Below are 19,629 nucleotides of genomic sequence, written 5' to 3' on the forward strand. Positions count from 1 at the left end.
CTGAATGTAATCCAAGTATAGCTTTACTGACTACTGGAGCAAAGATGAGAAGTAGCGCTGCGTGTGTTTTGTAAAAAATTAACGGACAACAGGTAACTTCCTAGCCTTAAAGAAACGATATTAAAGCTGCGAGATTACCGGATAACGAGTATGAAAACAGCTGCTGCAATTCTGTCAACTATAGCTCTCCGGCTATACTGGTTCATTTCAAAGCCACGCAGGATTCTTAAAGACCGTCTTTGGCAGTTAGCATAATTCTAGTTATTGATTTGGATTTCTCCGCCAGGCCAACATTTCTTTCACGAGAAATGGAAATGCATAGTTGACTAATTAACATAGATTAACTAAATAAAACTGAGGAATTTCAGCCGGTCAGTTCGCACCGTGTATTCAATTTTCGGGATGACTTATTTTGAGATACTCATTCCCAAAGCGTGCGGCGAAACACATTTATTTCTGCATTCATTACAGCATGTACAAAAATGCTGGGGTCACACACTAAAAGCCACAAGCTTGACGGGGTCTATACCCTATAGTTCTAATTACATTTGTGCTTCAATACGTAAAACGGCAGCTTATTAGAAAAATAAGTGCATTAGTGCATTTTTACGGCAAGGTTTACGGCGTATACTTCAAAATCCGTGCGATGCTTAGAATTCGTTCCAAGTGGATATGGCTTGCAGAATCACAGCCTACGATTAGTTAATTACAATACGTGCCGTAATGTAAATAATTAAGAAATCTAATTATTAATTGTTGGTTATTATGTGATTATGCATTTTTGATTTCTTGTGGCAGCAATGCCCACCGCTTCGAGCAATCCAGCTCAAGGACGTCAATTACGCTATCTGCCACAGGCGGCTTTTGAAGTTTCTGTATGGTAAAAAAAACAAAAGCATCCATATAGTTTGCGATCTATAGCTCTCTTCGAACTACAGCTCTTAAAGGTATAATTTGCATGCATGTGCCTGCATGTATGCGTATTGCAGGATATATATGATATATATTAGTTGTAAGCTTTAAACTGTTACATTGTACACGGCAAAACCTTATTCACAAATTAGCTATATATTATGGAGCGGCGCAGAATATAGCGAGGTTTCTGACCCTGTACATCGTAATTAGGCAGTTCAGAGTATTCATAGTAAAATATTTTTGCGCGCACAATTGACAAGGACACAGTGAAGGGGACCACACGAGCGCTTGCAGTATAAGGAATTCGTACCAACTCGCCCAACTATCAGTTCTGCTACAGTTCGCAGTATATAGCATATAGCTTCATTATAGTTATGCGGTTAAGAATGGTGTGTCATCTCTCTTTTTACGTGAGATGTTTTATCAATATGCGTAAAAACACCGAAAGCTTACATGAAATACATGCTTGCAGCAGTCTGTAGAATTACATTCAGCGCCAATCAGGTTTCTGAGTGGCGCTGGGCGACTTCTCTCGGATATTGATCGGGTACCCACCAAGTATGACGCCCGGATTGATAGCCGTCGCAGTAGGACAATTGGTAGTGCAACGCACGCGTATAGCGGAGCTTGCGGGTTTGGAGCCTACCGGCGACAAAGACCTATTCGCCCGCTGTCATTTCCCCCTTTCCTAGTTATCGTATACATTTCAGTTTCAGCCACAGGTAATTGCTCCTACGCTTTCCTGGCTTCGTGGTCTGTTGGTGTTATGGTCACGATTAAAAAAATCGAGCCTCTGGGTTCCGTTTCTTCACGTTCGATAAATGGGGTTCTAACATATTAACGTGAGTTTGATTTTATCTACGAGAGCCCGGTATGTATGTAGTTTTGAAACCACAGAGTGGATAACAGTCGCGGAGCTAGCACCATCGATAAAAATCGATAAAGAGCATGTTGCACTTGCAAGCAGTGTTTCATGAGAATTCACTTTAATGTTACTCGAAGCGGCACCATTGCTTGATGGCCTAACGTATGTCGCCAGGCACCGTGTAAAAACGGATGTTTTACGATACATCTTGCGTCACTTCAACTGCAAGCTTCGGCCCTACTTTTTGATGGCTCGGAGAATTCCTAAAATAAGTTGCCACCCACGAAATAAACTGTGCAACCACACGACCTACAGAAAAAAAAACCTCCCACGTAAAAGGATCGAAAGCGCTGAAGTCTGCAAGGAAGTCAACATCACGTCCCGCACTTACCCGCGTGTCGACAGTCGAATGGGGATATTTTCGCTCCACTTGCTTATAGAATTTGTAGCTGCAGTTCCTCCTATTAAGGCACTGGCAAGTAGAAGAACGGCTTGGCATGACGCCGTTTCAAGACGAGCGTAGAAAAGTGGCTCGCTGCCTGTTGTCTTTATCGATGACACACTCTCCCCGAAAGACTATATATTAGCACTCCCAATACGCTGTGCTCACTGGGCAAGTTTATTTCCACGTCAGGCACATCAATCTGCACACTGACGAGGAGCCCCGAATGTGCTTGTTTAACTATACACTCTTAAGCAAAATTACACCCTTTTGCCACACAACAATAATCGCCATCTGTCTTGTCCGCATTTCGTTTCTTTAACCAGGCGAGCCAGGTACTTCCCAGTAACGAACGGCATGCGCGTTATCTGCATGACATAACATTCCCGACAGGAAAGTAGCGGGCGCGTCGTTTTTAAGAGAGGAAACGCAAGCAAAGTAGATTGCGATTATTCTTATGTGGCGGAGATACACTCCAATGAGTTTAACTTTGCCTAAGAGTGTATCTGTTCCATTAACCGAGATAAGACGCGATACACTCCTAAACAAATGTACATCCTTTGGGTCGTATCTTGCCACACAACGATAATCGTCATCTGTCTTGCTTGCGTTTCCTTTCTTGAAAACGCTGCGCTCGCTACTTTACTGTCAAGAATGCTCTGTCGTGCTGATAACACGCATGCCGTTCGTGACTTGAAAGTACCGGGCACGCAGCGTTAAAGAAAGGAAATGCGGACAAGACAGACGACGATTGTTATTGTGTGGCAAGGTACGACCCAAAGGGTGTAAACTTTTCTTAGAGTGTAGAGTGGAAAAGCACCCGCTCATACATACGTAATAGTTCTGCGGAAACCCGCAAGGTGCAGAGAAGTAATTAATAAAGGGAAAATCAGACATGCACCCGTTTCGTAGCAATTGCTACAACGGAAACCCATTCGGATTCCTCGAAAGAAAATCCTCAGACTTCCTGAATCTCCCTAACTTCCTGTCTGGGGAAACTATTTGAAAGAATAGTCAACTCTAGATTACAAAACTACTCAGAGGACAATGAAGTCATTCTAGACACTATGTTTGGATTCCGACCCAAGCTGTAAACTCAAGACGTCCTCTTACAGTTGAAGGAAGAAGTCCTGAGAAATATACCGAGATCAAGTGAACACGTTGTCATGGCCATCGACCTAAAGGCAGCTTTTGATAACGTAAGCCACCAATGAATACTCGATGGTCTGGCTCAAACAAACTGCGGAGAGCGGATATACAAATATGTTCGCAGTTTTTTAAACCAAGGACCCGCTGAGATTAAATTTGGCGCAGTAGAAATCAAAACCTTCCCGGCACCTAACAAGGGCACTCCCCAGGGCGCAGTGATCTCGCCAACGCTATTTAACGTGGCGATGATAGAGCTTTTCATGGAAAGTACAAGCCATCCCGGGTATCCAGCACGCCCTATACGCGGATGACATTACTGTCTGGTGTGTCATCGGGTCGCTACGTGAAAAGGAAGAACGATTACAAGCAGCTGCCTGTGACATACAGACATACGTGCGAGCAAGAGGGCTGCAATGCGTGTCAGAGAAATCGGAGATTATACGAGTCTGGAGAGGGAAAGGGAATCGCAACGTCCCGACGGACCCTGCCCTTAAACTGGAAATCAGACTTGGCAATGATGCAATACCTGAGAAGACCTCAGTCCGGGTACTAGGCATGTGGCTGCGATCAAATCAACACTGCCAAGACGGGCTTAACCTCGTCAAGACGGCAACACAACAAGTCGCAAGAATGATAAAGCGGGTAGCCACGAAGAGGACGGAAATGAAGGAATCAGACACCCTTTGCCTAATCAGAAGTCTGGTGGTTAGCCGCTTCATTTACAGCTTGCCATATTACCAGCTAACGAAAACAGAGAGGGATGCGATCAATTCGTGCTTAAGGAAAGCATACGAGATCGCCTTACGAATTCCGCAATGCATCTCAACCGAAAAACTCATGTCTCTCGGTATTCATAAAACGTTCGAGGAACTGGCTCAACTGATAACTCAAAGGAACAGGCTCGCCCAAACGACCACGGGTACGAAACTCCTTGGCAGACTCGGGTATCACGAGCTCCTAGAAAACACAAGCTAAACCCATCCCCACAAGAATCAGAACCAGCATCAAAGTGGCACCAATACCCAGAAATATGGACCCAACTCTACATGCAGGCAGAAGAAAAGCCAGAGCTGCATACATTGAAAAAACGCCCGGCGACAAACGAAGCTCCCGCTTCATGGACGCGGCAAGATACCCAGGCAGGCAGAAAAGGACGGTAGCAGCTGTCACTAACTACTTGGGCAGATAAATCGTTAGCGCCTCCACTCACAACACCACTATCGTGGAAGCAGAAGAAATCGCAATAGCCCTTGCGGTCAAAGCGACGGAACCAAACCAGCAACAAATGACCATCCTATCAGACTCTCAAGTGGCATTCAGAAGCTACCTCAGGGGACGAGTATGCACCGCAGCCTGTAGGATTATACGAGATATAAAACCTTCGAAATAAATAAATATAAAATCTTCGAGATATATAGCCTTCGAAATAAGTCAGCTGATTTTTGTAAACTACTAGCTCAACATAACTTTCCTGTTTTGTGTACACAGGAAGCAGGCGTAAGAGATGAGTTTCGTCTTTCAAACTGTTATATATAAATCATCGCGCATTGCTGGAAGTAGCAGAGAGATGTTATGCGTGAGAAAAGACCTGCCGTCCTATTTAATACAGTCGACCGATTTAAATATACCGGAGTTCGTAGCATGCAAGATATCTTTTAGAAACACAAGCGTCACAGTGATCAGTCTTTATCTACAATGTGCTAGCAAGATATCAGTAGACAGCTTGGTGAATGTGTTTGGTATCGCAAACTTACATGTGCTGGTTTGTAGGGACTTCAACGCACATAACGTCATCTGGGGCAGTGAATATAACGATTCCCGTGGAAGCATCATAGAGTCTGCCGCAGAAAAAAGGACTCTGATCGTGTTAAATGACAGCTCCCCAACGTTCTTGTGGGGCTTTCTTTACTCAAGCTGTATAGATGTCACGCTCTGCTCACAAGACCTTCTTGATGGCGTTGAATGGTCAACGGACATAGAAACGCACGGTAGTGATCATTTTCCGATCCTGGTAAAAGATCGCCTCATACGGAGTGAGGGGACCCGGCGCTGCTCAAAATATACTAATTGGCAAAGTTTCGGCACCATTTCAGTAACTCATTTGGCGAAAATCCGAGCTTTCAAAGCTTTGCAAATATATTGTGTGAGTCTTACGAGATTTGCACAAAGCAAGTAATTGTTCCAAATGAATACGCTGCAGTCGACGGGAAATATGAATGTCTAAGAGCAATTAGAAGACGCGCAGAGTGGGCTTACCGCCGCACTGGAAAGATGGATGACTACAAGATGGCACAGAACGTTCGGTCAACTTCGCGCAGACGCTTACAAAAATTAGGTACGAGAAGGTGGCGAGAATACGGCGCGTCGTTGTCTCCCTTTACTCCAGTTCCCAGAATATGGTCAGTTGCGCGATCTTTTAGGGGTCCAGTTACCCAGAGCCATCCCTTCCCAGCCCTTGCCGTAGCTCGAAGCACTCCGGAAACATCTGTTGCTGACGAATTCTGTCAACTTATATTCAGACCAGGAATTCCATTTACTTGCCTACAATTTACAAGTTCGACAACACTAGCAGAACATAAAGTTCATGGTGCTTTATGTTACAACATCCTCAACTTGACTGTGAGTTTAGTCTAAATGAATTGAAATGTGCTCTTTCGTCATGCCGTACAAGACAACCGCAGGCCCAGATGGTGTCACGCATACGATGTTAAAGAACCTAGGCCCAGTAGGAAGAATGTCTCTTTTGGAGATATTTAATGATATCTGGATAAGAGAGACTCTTCCAGGCTCATGGAAATTAGCCAGGGTAATTCCAGTACTAAAACCAGCAAAGACTCCCCTTTGTCTTGACTCCTACCGACCCGTCAGTCTCACAAGCTGTTTTTCCAAACTAACGGAGAAGATGATAGACCACTGACTGCAGTGGTGGCGTGAACACACAAACGTGTTTTCCAATTACATGAGCGGTTTTCGACAAAATAGTTGTACAATGGATTCAGTGTTAAACATTGCCACATGCGTCGAGCATGAACATAGTTGCGGAAATGTGACAGTAGCAGTATTTTTAGACATTCAAAGAGCATTCGACATTGTAAGTCACGTACACATCCTTGCTGGCATATTAGAGCTCGGCCTACACGGTCGAGCACTGCGATGGGTATCAAATTTCTTGATAGACAAAACAATATTTATGGAAACAATCGAACGAGAGAGTAATTATCACAGCATCACGCAGAGCGTTCCGCAGGGCAGTGTTCGCAGTCCGTTTTTATTCAACTGTGTCATGGCAGCCTTGCCACTAAAACTCCCGTCTGGTCTACAGTATTCGCTGTACGCAGATGACATCTGCTTATGGGCCTCTGGATCTCATATACAAGGCATTCAAAGAACGCTGCAAGAGGGTCTTGATAGTATCGACACATTTAAAAAAAAAGAGGCATGAGTCTTTCATACGCAAAGACAGCCGTACTTCCTTTCACTAGACGACAGCTGAATAATTTCCAACTTACGCTTAATGGGCAAACTTTGATGTTATTTGATGTGTTTGGAGTTATTCTTGACCGCCAGCTAACATGGGCTTCACACATCCGCGCAATTGAAAAGCAGACCAATGCAGTAATAAACGTACTTCGCGACTCGCTGGCACAACGTGGGGGGGGGGGGGGTCAGTCTCTTCACTACTACAGGTTCATAACGCACTGATAAAACAAAGAATTGCTTACTCGGCACCTATTCTCCATGGTTTATCGCAAACTTCTGAGGAACGTCTTCAACGTTTACTGGCAAGAGGGCTGCGAGTGTGTCTTGGGGTTGCGCAGGCTACCTCGAGTTCTTCCGTAATTGCAGAAGCTCGTCACCCACCATTTCCAGTCATACGAACGGTTGAAACATGCCGATATATTTATCGCATTTTCACCCAACACGAGAAGCCTCCATTAAACCTGGCGCTTACCGAAAGAAACAAAAGCAAAATTCACGATGTTGTTCGAGAACATAAAGCGTTATTACCAAAATTTGAATCATGAAAAGTGGATGTTTGTTACCCTCCCTGGATGTTAACATGTCCTAAAATAGAAATATCGGTTGACGGGATTCTATCTAAAAGAGACATGCTCATAGTAGCCGCACAACAACTGGCACTCTTCCAAATTTAGTCCTTATACCACCAGTACATCCAGGTTTATACAGGTATTTAGTGTCATAAAAATTCCTCGACTTCAGCATTCGTCATTCCACACTTAGCGCTAGAGCAAACATTCAAATTATCCCGAGAGACATCTTCCACCGTGGCAGAACTGTTTGCAATCCTGTGTGCTTTGCGTTTCATAATATAAGAAAAACATTAGCAAAAATGGGTTATCTTTAGCGATTGATCGCAAGCCGCTCTCACATTACTACAGAGCAATAAGAAAAATTCTTTGAACACTTTGCTATTGTATGAGACACTCAAAGAACTTACAAAAGCAAGCGCGATGAACCACGTAATTGCATTCCAGTGGATACCTGTGCACTGCAATATTCCTGGTAATACTGCAGCGGACGCAGCTGCGAATCGGGCACACAATAAGGTGGAGACAACCAATATTCCTCTATTGCGTAGTGAAGTCCGTCTGCTCCTGAGACAGCTTTCTTGTCGCCTCAGCAAAACTACCTGGTTTGATCAGCAAACTAAAAACTCGGAGTTATACTTTATAGACCCATGTATAAGCTTATCAATGCCGGAAAATCTAAGAGACAACAGAAAATTTGAAACATTGGTACACCGCCTGCGTCTTGGTACTGCATTTACGAAACACTTCTTGTACAGGATAAAACGTGTCTCTAGTCCGCAGTGTTCTTGTGGCCATCCAGACGAAGATGTGCATCATCTTCTCGTGTGCACGAAATGCGATACACAAAGAATGGTACTGCAAGCTAATTTGTTTGTATTAGACAGAAGACCATTCACTCTAAAAAAGATAGTTGGCTCATGGCCAACTGCAGGCCTTAAAAAAAGAGCGTTTCTTGCTCTGAAAAACTCTTTATAGAGGACACCAACATTTTGGGAAGATATTAGGTATCAGATGCTCAGAAAACGCTAAATGAGTAACACAAACGTTATTCGTGGCTCATAATTGGTTTATGTGGTTATTGCAACTTTTACGCAATATGTATAATTCTGCTCTGTACTTGCAGTGCATTACACGTGTTGTGTGTTTTGGCTGTTCAAAACATCTGACTTTATATAAGCGTATGTGGACTGAACTAATGCACAGAACTTTGCGACTCATGCACTGTTGGACTGTATATTTTTTATTTATCCAGTGGTCTACTGAGTGCCGTATTTCGTGTCACTATTCTCCCTTTTCATGCAAATTTGTTTTCTTTGCCAAGTGACAAGGAGTAGCTGGTGCTGCCATAAAGGCGCCAACCTCTCCTAATATTCATTTCAATAATAAAAACAAACCGAGCCAGATTTCACCTTTTATAGGTACCCAGTCATGAGGGAATCAGGGGAAACGAAGAGGCTGACAGAGTAGCTCATGCGCATGCTACGCACCAAGGGTGCTCACAGGACGCCTCTGACGACCTGATCCCGATTGACCAGAACTACTCTTCAATTTTAAACTATCACAGAGTAAATGAATGAAACTACCACCCCCAGATAAGAACTTCAGTAAGGAAGAGCAGGTTAATGGAGAAAGCTGCAAACGTACACATATAACAACCTGCACATTCTCCATAAAATTCATCCCGCAAGATATACTGAGACATGCCCATGGTGCGGAGCCACGCCAACCTTATACCACATCTCATGGGCATGCACGGCATATGCACAAAAGGCAAACACAGAAATTACGGATCATACACAATGGGAGGCGGCACTGTCCAGCTCACAGGAACAGGCCCAAAGGGCCATCATCCGACAAGCAAGACGGCGCGCGGAAGCCAGTGGGGCCCTTGTCTAGGGGCCCCACCCATTCAGCATTTTATTCTTCAATGCAGTTCTTCTGCTCTGTACACCTTCTTTTTCAATGATAATGGCAAGCTTCCAGTCAGGAGCTGGCAATGTCTGCCGTATGCGATCCAACCCATTTTTATTCTTCTATGAATTTCCTTCTCATGATCGGGGTTCCCTGTTGGTAATTGACCTTGGTAAACGCACTGCTTCACAGACTCTAGAGGCTCACTGGCGATCCTGAACTCTTGTTCCCTTGCCCGGCTATTGATCATTACCTTTGTTTTCTCCATAATAATCTTCAACCCGACTCTTACACTTTCTCTGTTAAGGTTCTCAATCATCTGTTGTAACTCGTCTGCAGTGTTGCTGAACAGGACAATGTCATTTGCAAATGGAAGGTTGCTGAGATATTCGCCTTCGATCATTACTTCTAAGCCTCCCCAGTTTAATAGCTTGAATACTTATTCCAAGTACGTAGTGAATAACATTGGAGAGATTGTGTCTCCTTGTCTGACCCTTTTCTTTATAGGCATCTTCCTACTTTTGTTGTGGAGAATTAAGGTAGCTGCGGAACCTCTGTAGATATTTTCCAAGGTATTCACGTAAGCCTCCTATACTCCTTGATTACGTAATGCCTCTATGGCTGCTGGTATCTCTACTGAATCAAATGCCTTTTCGTAATCTATAAAAGCCATATAAAGAGGTTGATTGTACTCTGCGGTTTTCTTGATAACCTTATTAATGACATGGATGTGATTCATTGCAGAGTATCCCTTCCTGAAGCCAGACTGTTCCCTTGGTTGATTCAAGTACAGTGTAGCCCATATTCTATTGGAGATTATTTTGGTAAATATTTTATGTAATACTGGGAGTAAGCTTATGGGCGTATAGTTTTTCAATGCTTCAACGTCTGCCTTTTTGTTGATTAGTATAGTGTTTGCATTGTTCCAGCTTTCTGGGACCCTTGAAGTCGATAGACACTTCGTATAGAGAGTCGCCAGTTTTTCAAGCATTAGGTCTTCTCCATCTTTGTTTAAATCGACTGCTCTTCCATTTCATGTCTTTTCAGCATTTCATGTTTAAGCATTTCATGTCTTTCAAGTCTCCTCTAACCCCATCGATAGTTATAGGATGAGGCTCTGCAAGCTGTTCATTACTGCTTAAACAGGAGGAGTACAGTACTCCTCTGGGTACTGTACAGGTCAGCATAGAATTCTTCCGCTGCTTTTACTATATCTTCCAGATTGCGGCTGATATTACCCTGCTTATCTTTCATTTCATTCATTTCGGTTTGTCCTACGCCAAGTTTTTTTGACGCTGATTTCATTCTCCGTCCATTTGTTACGGCTTCCGCAGTCTTTCTCACGTTATAATTTCGAATATCCCTTATTTTCTCCTTGTTGGCCAGTTTTGAGAGTCCCTCGATTTCTATCTTATCTCTTGAGTTGGACACTTTCATTCTTTGTCGTTTCTTTATTCGGCCCTTTGTTACTTGGGAGAGTTTGCTTACTGGTTGCCTTGGTGCGCTTAGAAGAGGCCTTCTCTTATGAAATCGATAGTACTGCGCTGCCGATGATGATGCATACCGGAAAACATGCTTTGGAAAAGCTACTTTGCAAGCATTTTTAGAGTTCGAGTGTTCCCTACAGCAATTCGAGAGACCGTGACTTCAGAATTGATAGATTATGATTGACTTTTAGAGAAACCCCGCCTCGACATCTTTACTGTGCTTCGTAAGAAGATACAAATGGGATTTTTAAATTAGGTGCTGTGACGACGTTTTCCCGCGGATATTCTGTTATCACTATCATTGGCCCAAACATGCGATTCGCTATGCCGGATTGTTAGGGATCCCATGTATACGCCAACCTTTTCCCACTATTATATCTCTTCTGAAATCTTTCTCAGAGATAACATATTCAATACAGAGTAGGTCAGATAGGCCAACATGTAGCTTCCGCTTAAGCTATTTTCTGTGGGTGTGTGTCTGGTAAAAAAAAAATAAAGTTCGTTGTCTGCCTATCTGGTAAAAAATATAATTCATGGCCGTGTAACGAAGATATGATTTAGTATCGTGGCCAAAAGGCACTGTGAATATTGCGATCTTGGGCAAAGCCCTTCAAATCAATCACGGTTTCGGATGTTTTCGTCACTATCAGAACCCTTGACACCGACGATAGGCGCAATGCACCGTGATATCTAACGTCTTTTCTCCATTGCAAAAATGTAATAATCATTCTTCGCATTTATCGTGCCATGACTACACTGTCGGCTCTGAGAAACGCTTTAGGCGGGAAAGCGAAAGATCTGGGTGTAATTCTGCCAAAATGCGTGCCTAAACGTAAGCGTAAAGGCGTTCAAACGTGTAACCAGTCGCATCGGAATACTACCGTCTAATAGGGGATTCGATTCCGCCTTATGTTCAACGTCGTCGTCATCGTCGTCGTCGTCGTCGTCGTCGTAATCGTCATCATCATCATCATCATCATCATCATCATCATCATCATCAGCCTGGCTACGCTCACTGCAGGGCAAAGGCCTCTCCCATACTTCTCCAAGTACCCCAGTCATGTGCTAACTGTGGCCATGTTGTCCCTGCAAACTTCCTAATCTCATCCGCCCACCTAACTTTCTGCCGCCCCCTGCCACGCTTCACTCCTCTTGGAGTCCAGCCCGTAATCCTTAATGACCATCGCTTACCTTCCCTCCTCATTACATGCTCTTGCTCTGCCCATACTAAGGTGTCATTAACTCACGTCCGTTTCCTCACCCAATCTGCTCTCTTCTTACACCCTAAGAAAATTTTACACTGTTTGTAGTGTATATTTGCCACACAACAATAATCGTCATCTGTCTTGCCCCCATTTCCTTTATTGAAAACGCTGCGCAATTACTTTCCTGTCGAGAATGCTATGTCATGCTGATAACGCGCATGCCACTCGTTGCTGGAAAGTACCGGGCTCGCCGCGTTAAAGAAAGGAAATGCGGACAAGACGTTGACGATTACCGTTGTGTGGCAAATATACACCCCAAAGGGCGCAACTGTTTTTAGAGTGTATCGCTTAACGTTACACCCATCACTCTTCTTTCCATAGCTCGTTGCGTCGTCCTCAATTTAAGTAGAACCCTTTTCGTAAGCCTCCAGGTTTCTGCCTCGTAGGTGAGTACTGCCAAGACACAGCTGTTATACACTTTTCTCTTGAAGGATAATGGCAAGCTGCTGTTCATGATCTGAGAATGCCTACCAAACGCACACCAGCCCATTCTTATTATTCTGATTATTGCAGTCTCATGATCTGGATCCATGGTCACTACCTGCCCTAAGTAGATGTATTCCCTTACCACTTCCAGTGCCTCGCTACCTATCGTAAACTGCTGTTTTCTTCCGAGACTGTTAAACATTACTTTAGTTTTCTGCAGATTAATTTCTAGACCCACCCTTCGGCTTTGCCTCTCCAGGTCAGTGAGCATGCATTGCAGTTGGTCCCCTGATTTACTAAGCAAGGCAATATCATCAGCGAATCGCAAGTTACTAAGGTATTCTCCATTAACTCTTATCCCCAATTCTTACCCATCCAGGTCTCTGAATACCTACAGTAAACACGCGGTCAATGGCATTGGAGAGATCGTATCTCCCTGCCTGACGCCCTTCTTTGTTGGGATTTTGTTGCTTTCTTTATGGAGGACTACGGTGGCTGTGGAGCCGCTATAGATATCTTTCAGTATTTTTACGTACGGCTCGTCTACCCTGCGATTCTGTAATGCCTGCATGACTGCTGAGGTTTCGACTGAATCAAACGCTTTCTCGTAATAAATGAAAGCTATATATAAGGGTTGGTTATATTCCGCACATTTCTCTATCACCTGATTGATAGTGTGAATATGGCCTACAGCAGAACGTCAAATCCAGCGTTTGCTCTACAGTTTTTGTTGTTCTTGTTGTAAGCTTTACTGCTCTTTTAGCAAGCTTTGGAGCGCAGCCGGAGGGCTCTGATTCGACCTGTAAAATATACCATAAGTGCATATCTATGGGAGACGCTAAGACTTCCCTTGTGCCATCCTTCTGCTGTGTCTTGAGACAGGTAGAACGGCACATAAAGAAAACGTGCTTAAAAACAAGTCATGGGAGCGGAGATTTTAGTGTGAACTTTCATGAGAGAAAAAGCTTTGACACGACCATAGAGTTTCTCGCTAAAGTGACTAGAGGAGACTCTGGCGTTAAGATCGTTTAGTTACTATGTTAATGGTGGTCAGTACGTGAATTTGTCTAATCAATGTCCTTGTGTATTCAAACTATGTTCTAGCGTTCTTTATTGTGTTTTGTGTTTATATTTCTAAATTTCCAAGCACTCATAGTTTTCTCCGGCACAGTAGGGCAAATAAGCCATAGCGAAATGCGTAATTATTGCCAGTTGTTAAATTTAATACGAAATATTTTGTTGAATATGATCAATCTGTGGATCCACAGAGCCAATTGAAGCCCCAAAGACGAAATATGAGCAAATTCATGCATTGCCCACGGTTCTCAGGTTAGCTGCAGTTGCTGTAGTGGTCGCTCCCTTGACACTAGTGCCAGAGTTTCATCTAGGGATTTTTGTGGGAAACCACGAGGGCATAACTACGTCCGAGCAAGATTAAGGTAGCGAACACTGCAGATGAGGTTGAAGGGGAAATACTCTTAAAATTAAGAATAAACCACGATACGATTATCAGGCACGGTGTACCGGATAACTTTTGACCAGCTGAGGTTCTCTAACGGGCACCCAATACATGGTGCAGGGGTATTTTTGCATTTAGCCCTAGTATAAATGCAGCCGCTGCGGCCAGAATTTGTTCCCGTGACTACGTGCTTAGCAGGGCGATGCAAAAGCCACTAAGTAACCATGGCGGGTGTTGAAGAGAGAGAGAGAGAAAAAAGTGAGTTACGTAGTTGAAACGGGGAGTATTAAACCAGCGGGAAGGCAATGATGGTTGACTTTCTCAGCAAGAAAAAAACGAGTTCGCCTGAATAAAAAGTGGCAGGAGGCCTTCTCGGCAGATCGAGGATTTCTCCATACAGCTCTGTGTTCACCTCTTTTGTTTTCTGGCGGGAATGATCGACGTTGACTTACTTAAATAAGTAAATTGAAATCGTTGAGAAGAGAGAGAATGGGAGGAACAGATTGACGCATACGTTCCTTATGGCTGCCTCGTATTGCATGGAAGGTGCGAGGGGGTAATGGTACTGCAAAGCAAGAAAAGAAAAAGACAAACATACGCTATTGTCGTAATTTTTCGCGTCATCTACTCCTATAGAAGGATACCGCCGAGCAGTCGCAGTCTTGGTTAAACAAATTTCTTTCCTGTCTCTCTGGTGCGATCTAAAGCGTTCTCGTGCGACAGAAGTGAGAAAGAACATGTTTGTATGACTCATTGCACTGCAAAATTCATGCGCACTGATTTTGGCGGCTGGCCTGTATATTATCGAGAATGTGCATCAAAGCGGTGACCAAGCGCACTGGGGTCGACGTAGATTGCAGAAACGGCATAAGAGGAAGCTTTAGCTCGGAAGCTCCTATCTGGATACTTGGGAAAGGAGAAATCATTTTTGTCACTATGCACTGCGGCAAATTTTATGAGGTTGGTAGTATCTCAAATGAAAAGGTAAATACGAGTGACTGTTGCAAGCAGAGTTTTGATTTAGGACGTGAATATTTAAATAAAATTGTCGAAAATAGCAAATTTTCACATAGCAACATTATGAAGTTTACAACTGTGTAACTCAGCAACGAAAAATAATATCACAATTCTGTAAAGTGCACTTAATAGCATATGTGACGCGGACAAAATTTCTTTGGTATACGGCGCTTTTCAATATAATGTTATTATGTGAGTATAGCTTTTTCTAAACCCTTATAAACACTGTAAGGAATTCACTGAAGCTGTAAATTTATATGTCATAATTGTTCCCTTTAGATGACTTAACGTAGGCAGCTTGCAGAGGATCGATATTTTTTTTTGATGCAGAACGAAAAATGCGCAAACTGCGGGCTTCAATATTTATTAATTTACAGTTTTTTAAAACTTACTGTGAGATAATTAAGGCCCCAGATAAAACATTTGCGTGAAATGTCACTAGAATTTAAGTTTCTCTCTATAATGCAACTCATTTCATTAAAATCAGCCCAGGGTTTATCTCAGAAATGCATTTCTGGGCTTTACACGTATTTGAAAGGCGGCATCCGAGTTGGGCCGCAGCCGCAGGCTCATGCTCCTAGCGCTCTCCACGTTTATCGCGAGTGCGTGTCGCGTTGTGCAGAGTAACCAGCTCCACCCGGAAAGCTATCCGGCCACCGGAGCGGGCGTGTTGCCTCTAGTAGGGAAGGTGACAGCATATCGTAGGTGCAAGTGGAAGAGACTCTTCAGAGAAGAGATCTCCTACGGAGATAGGTTTATCGAATATTGAGGGCTGGGACACGTGGTCAGTGCCATTGCGGCCCTTAAGATGGCTGACGCAGGGGGTGCAAATGTTGCGCCAATTGCGCCATCTTGCGCCAAACCATCAAGGAGCGGCGCCAACCCGCACGGAAGCACTAATTTTGAATGAAATTGCGAAATTTAGCAGAATGCACGTGTTTGTTCTGTGGCAACCCATAGACATGCGTTGGCTAGCCCGGCAGTCCAAGCCTAAGCAATCCGTCTCAGCATCGGCGTCGTTGCAGTGTTGGTTGTGTTCGGTGGCATAATTCTGCACGAATACGTTTAATTAGCTGTATTGATAAGTTTACCTAATCGATAAGATGTCAACGAAACGCTGTTTTGATGTCAACGCTGTTTTGGAGGACGTTGACAAATGACCAACAACAGCAGTTAAAACAACCTGGGCTTCGGGAAGACTATTTAGCGAGAAAGAAAGCCCGTCAAATAAATAAAAAAGAACGAAAAAAAACAGGCTGTGAGCGAGACAACGCTTCTGTGCACCAAATATTTACGCAAACCTCGTCAAGTAGGGGCAGTGGGAACCAACGGTGGTGCTTTTTTCTCGCTGCGCCAGAAGTATTTGGCGCGCGTATTCGGTCCCTGTCACGGGCGAAGCAGCACGATATTGTGACGGGATGCTTTCCAGACCGTTGCAAGACAGCGACCCAGGTTTGCACTTTCGTAATATGCACAATGCACTGATAACGTTTACGTCTCGGACCGCTTATACTGCAGGTGTGGGGATGCCGTATCACGTGGACTAAAAAAAATGAACCAGAAAAAAAAATGTGCAGGCTTGTTCGTGCTTTTTTTTAGTTTGTCGGAAGAAAGGACCACACAAAAGCTAGGTTCCTACATACATTGTTATCGGTCCTTTCTTGACGTATTCCAAAACTTCTGCATTAGCATCTTATTGAATATTTGAAGTAATAAATTTTATTTCAGTAAAATTAAATACTGGTTGCTCGTTTATAATGAAAAAAAAAAGCACGCGACTAGCATAGCACAAGCCTATGAACAAACGGCCTCGGTTATTTTTTTCTAGGCCCCATTTATAAATGTTGGCATAGAAGTAGGCGTGGCTTTGATTCGCACGAGATTTTTCACCGCTATCGAGGAGGGCCTTCACGTATCATATTGGTTTTGTTGTTGCGCGCGCGCATGCGTCGAGTTGTGTGTATATACAATCCCTTCGCGTGAAAATAACCAGTGGCAGTGAGCGTTTGGTGGTGTCTTTACTCTGTCAGTCCCTGTCGATTTATTGTGCGCTGTGATCCAATAGACATGTATAACCAACTAGCCCACTAGCTCGTCCTTGAGTTAGTTGGAACATGCGGTATGTAATTTTAGGGTGTTTTCTGAGAAACCTGTATGACTTTCCTTCAAGCTTCATGCTACAGTCATGTGGATGACTTTCCCTGTCTTGAATTTTGCTTGCCTTGCAGGCTTCCGCAGAACTGATCTGCCGTAACCTAATAACGTTCTGCAAAGTCAAATAACGAACACCTTTTCTTCGTATGCCTGTATTTGACTCATATTGAAATTTGCTAAGTTGCTCCAAAACGCGTGTTTACTGCTCCAAATTGGACCATTCATGCTCCAAACCTGCCCCAAAGTGCAAAATTTGCTGCTCCAAGGCTTCCTTGGCCGCTTCTATTCCTGCTGACGAGTCTCAGCTCATGTGAAAGTACCATGCGTATCATTTAAGGAATAACGAAGGGCACGTAAATAGACGAAATTGCAGAAAAAGCTGAATTATGCATAAATGTGGGTTTTTTCAGCTTTGCTTCAATATCCGGTTTAGATATGCACCTGTAATCCAAATTACCCTTTGACATCTTTTAGGTAGGGTGTGTAGCCCACTGACCTCTGATACCCACTGTTAACTGCCACCCACTACTAGACCTAACACAAACATTCATGGGTGCGTTATTTCGATAAAACCGGAAACATCGCTTACTATAGCGCACGCGCGCACGCGCGGACACACAAAAGAAAAAAAAATGAACCGCTTGATCCAGGCGCCCGAATCGTTTTTCTACGCGGACCAATACACTGCACACTATTCAGTATGAATACATGTGCACATTAATATAAGAAATAGTTTTATAATTTGATACTTTGCCTTGTGGCATAAGATGAGTAGTGTATCTCATATGTATTCCACATACAGCTGATTCTTTTCATTTACGCTAGAAAACATCTTGGAACAACAGAGTGATAGAGAAAAAGGAAAGAAGATACCTTATGAAGCGGCAGTTTTCTTTTAACTGGGGCTCCTATTTGAGGTGTTAAAGGCCAAGAAAGAAAAAAAAAAGCTCTCATGAAGTCATCGAATCACGAGGTCATCAATATCAGTAGGGCACATATTACTGGATTGAAAGTGAGCTTATGTTTTTACCATGTGACAGCCCATAATCGTAAAGTCATGTAATCAGCACATCCTTTACTTTGTTATTCATAGACTTAAACGGGTACTTCTTCGGAACTTTGAGGTCTTTCCCCCTTTTCGAGGTCGTGGCACTTGGTGCAGCCGTCGCACCGTCAGCGTGGCTTGTGGTTTGACCCCTGAGAATACGAGAACATCCAGCCGTCTTCGGAAACTTGAATCTTCGGGAGTTCCTCTACAATTATTTTCCCGGCCTTCTTCGGCCTTTTTTTTCAAAGCTCTTGACGAGGGAAACTTCGCCAGTGGAGCTGCGAGTAGTACTCTTCACGGACGACGTACCTCGGCGTCAACTTGTTGGAGTCCGGGCATCCTACAGAGGGAGTTGAGAAAAAAAATAAATATTTGGTAGACGTTAGTATTCAAAAATGATTTAGGGAACATGTATTCCTTACCCAGCAAAGCGATGGTTCGCTCAAACTCTGATCTTAATATCTCGAGCATCCTGGCCACACCTTCCGTACCCTAGAAGAAACAAGAATAGCACCAAGTCGCTGTGGTCACATGTCCATATTGAAAGCTTTAGACAGAAGGAAAGATGTTTGTTCTCATGGCTATATTTATTAGGGTTCTCTCTACTGAAGAAGTTAACACTGCAACGCCTTTCTTCAGCTAGTCCACATTCTGCAAGTGCCACGTGAGGACAAATGAGCTCCTTGCTGCTGCCATATGCAAAGCTGAGATCGAAACCAGTGGCTCCTTCTGGAGACGGTTACAACGAGCACTCACCGCCATGAGAAGCGTACTAAATCGTGATAGGACTTTCTGGAATTTGTAATCAGGGGTAATCAGTGGTGTTTTAGTAGTTTGCCATCTCGCGTGTGACGGAACAATCTGTAATGCTGTTCGGCTTGAAGGCGCTGAGTCATTCATATTGCCTACCATATCCTTGATAGGGAACATCTCAGTTTGCACATACATGTGGCAAACAAATGGAGTGGGCTGATGCTGAAATCTATGTGGACGTAAATGGAGATCCCTGGGAGAGGCTCCTTCGTTTTTTAGGCAGCATAAGTATAGTATTTATGATGATTACATGAAACACATTTATCAGTTGCTGTCGGCGTGGGGTCAGAGAATCGATGTGAGATCACTATGCAATTTTTTTTTTCTAATCCCCTTCCTGCACTTCTCGTGTATTGGCTGCTTCAAGCGGCAACAGCACAAAATGCATTTTGACCATCTCATTGGTTTGATGTAATACAATGCGCTTATATTAGACGTAAACGTTAGAATATAACGACAAGACACACATAACACTGTGTGTGCCCCCTCTTTCCTTTCTCTTGCCAACGCCTGCTAAGAGCGTCGTATGTCTTGATTAGGCTCAACCAACCGCCAAACTGTAGTTGGGCTTTCGGTTTGAGTGTCGCACGAGGTAAACTGCTCGTTGTTTTACAATATTCTGGTAC

General features: G+C 43.6%; 1 protein-coding gene and 1 long non-coding RNA gene across 3 annotated transcripts in view; one reads left to right on the top strand and one right to left on the bottom strand.

The window, feature by feature from the left end:
• Nucleotides 1-19,629, top strand: part of LOC139049183 (uncharacterized) — a 43,593-nt gene that overhangs the window by 16,187 nt on the left and 7,777 nt on the right. The window lies entirely within an intron of this gene.
• The window catches only part of LOC139049179 (uncharacterized), a 42,526-nt gene continuing 41,094 nt past the window's right edge, over nt 18,198-19,629 (bottom strand). For both annotated transcript variants that reach the window (XM_070524496.1, XM_070524497.1), the window contains exons 10-11: nt 18,613-18,682; nt 18,198-18,530 (exon numbers count right to left, since the gene is read on the bottom strand). In XM_070524496.1, the coding sequence (XP_070380597.1) occupies nt 18,433-18,530; nt 18,613-18,682 (168 nt within the window). In that variant the 3' untranslated portion in view covers nt 18,198-18,432. The remainder of the gene's footprint in view (nt 18,531-18,612; nt 18,683-19,629) is intronic.

The sequence above is a fragment of the Dermacentor albipictus genome, chromosome 8 (genome assembly GCF_038994185.2).
Source record: "Dermacentor albipictus isolate Rhodes 1998 colony chromosome 8, USDA_Dalb.pri_finalv2, whole genome shotgun sequence".
Taxonomy (NCBI): domain Eukaryota; kingdom Metazoa; phylum Arthropoda; class Arachnida; order Ixodida; family Ixodidae; genus Dermacentor; species Dermacentor albipictus.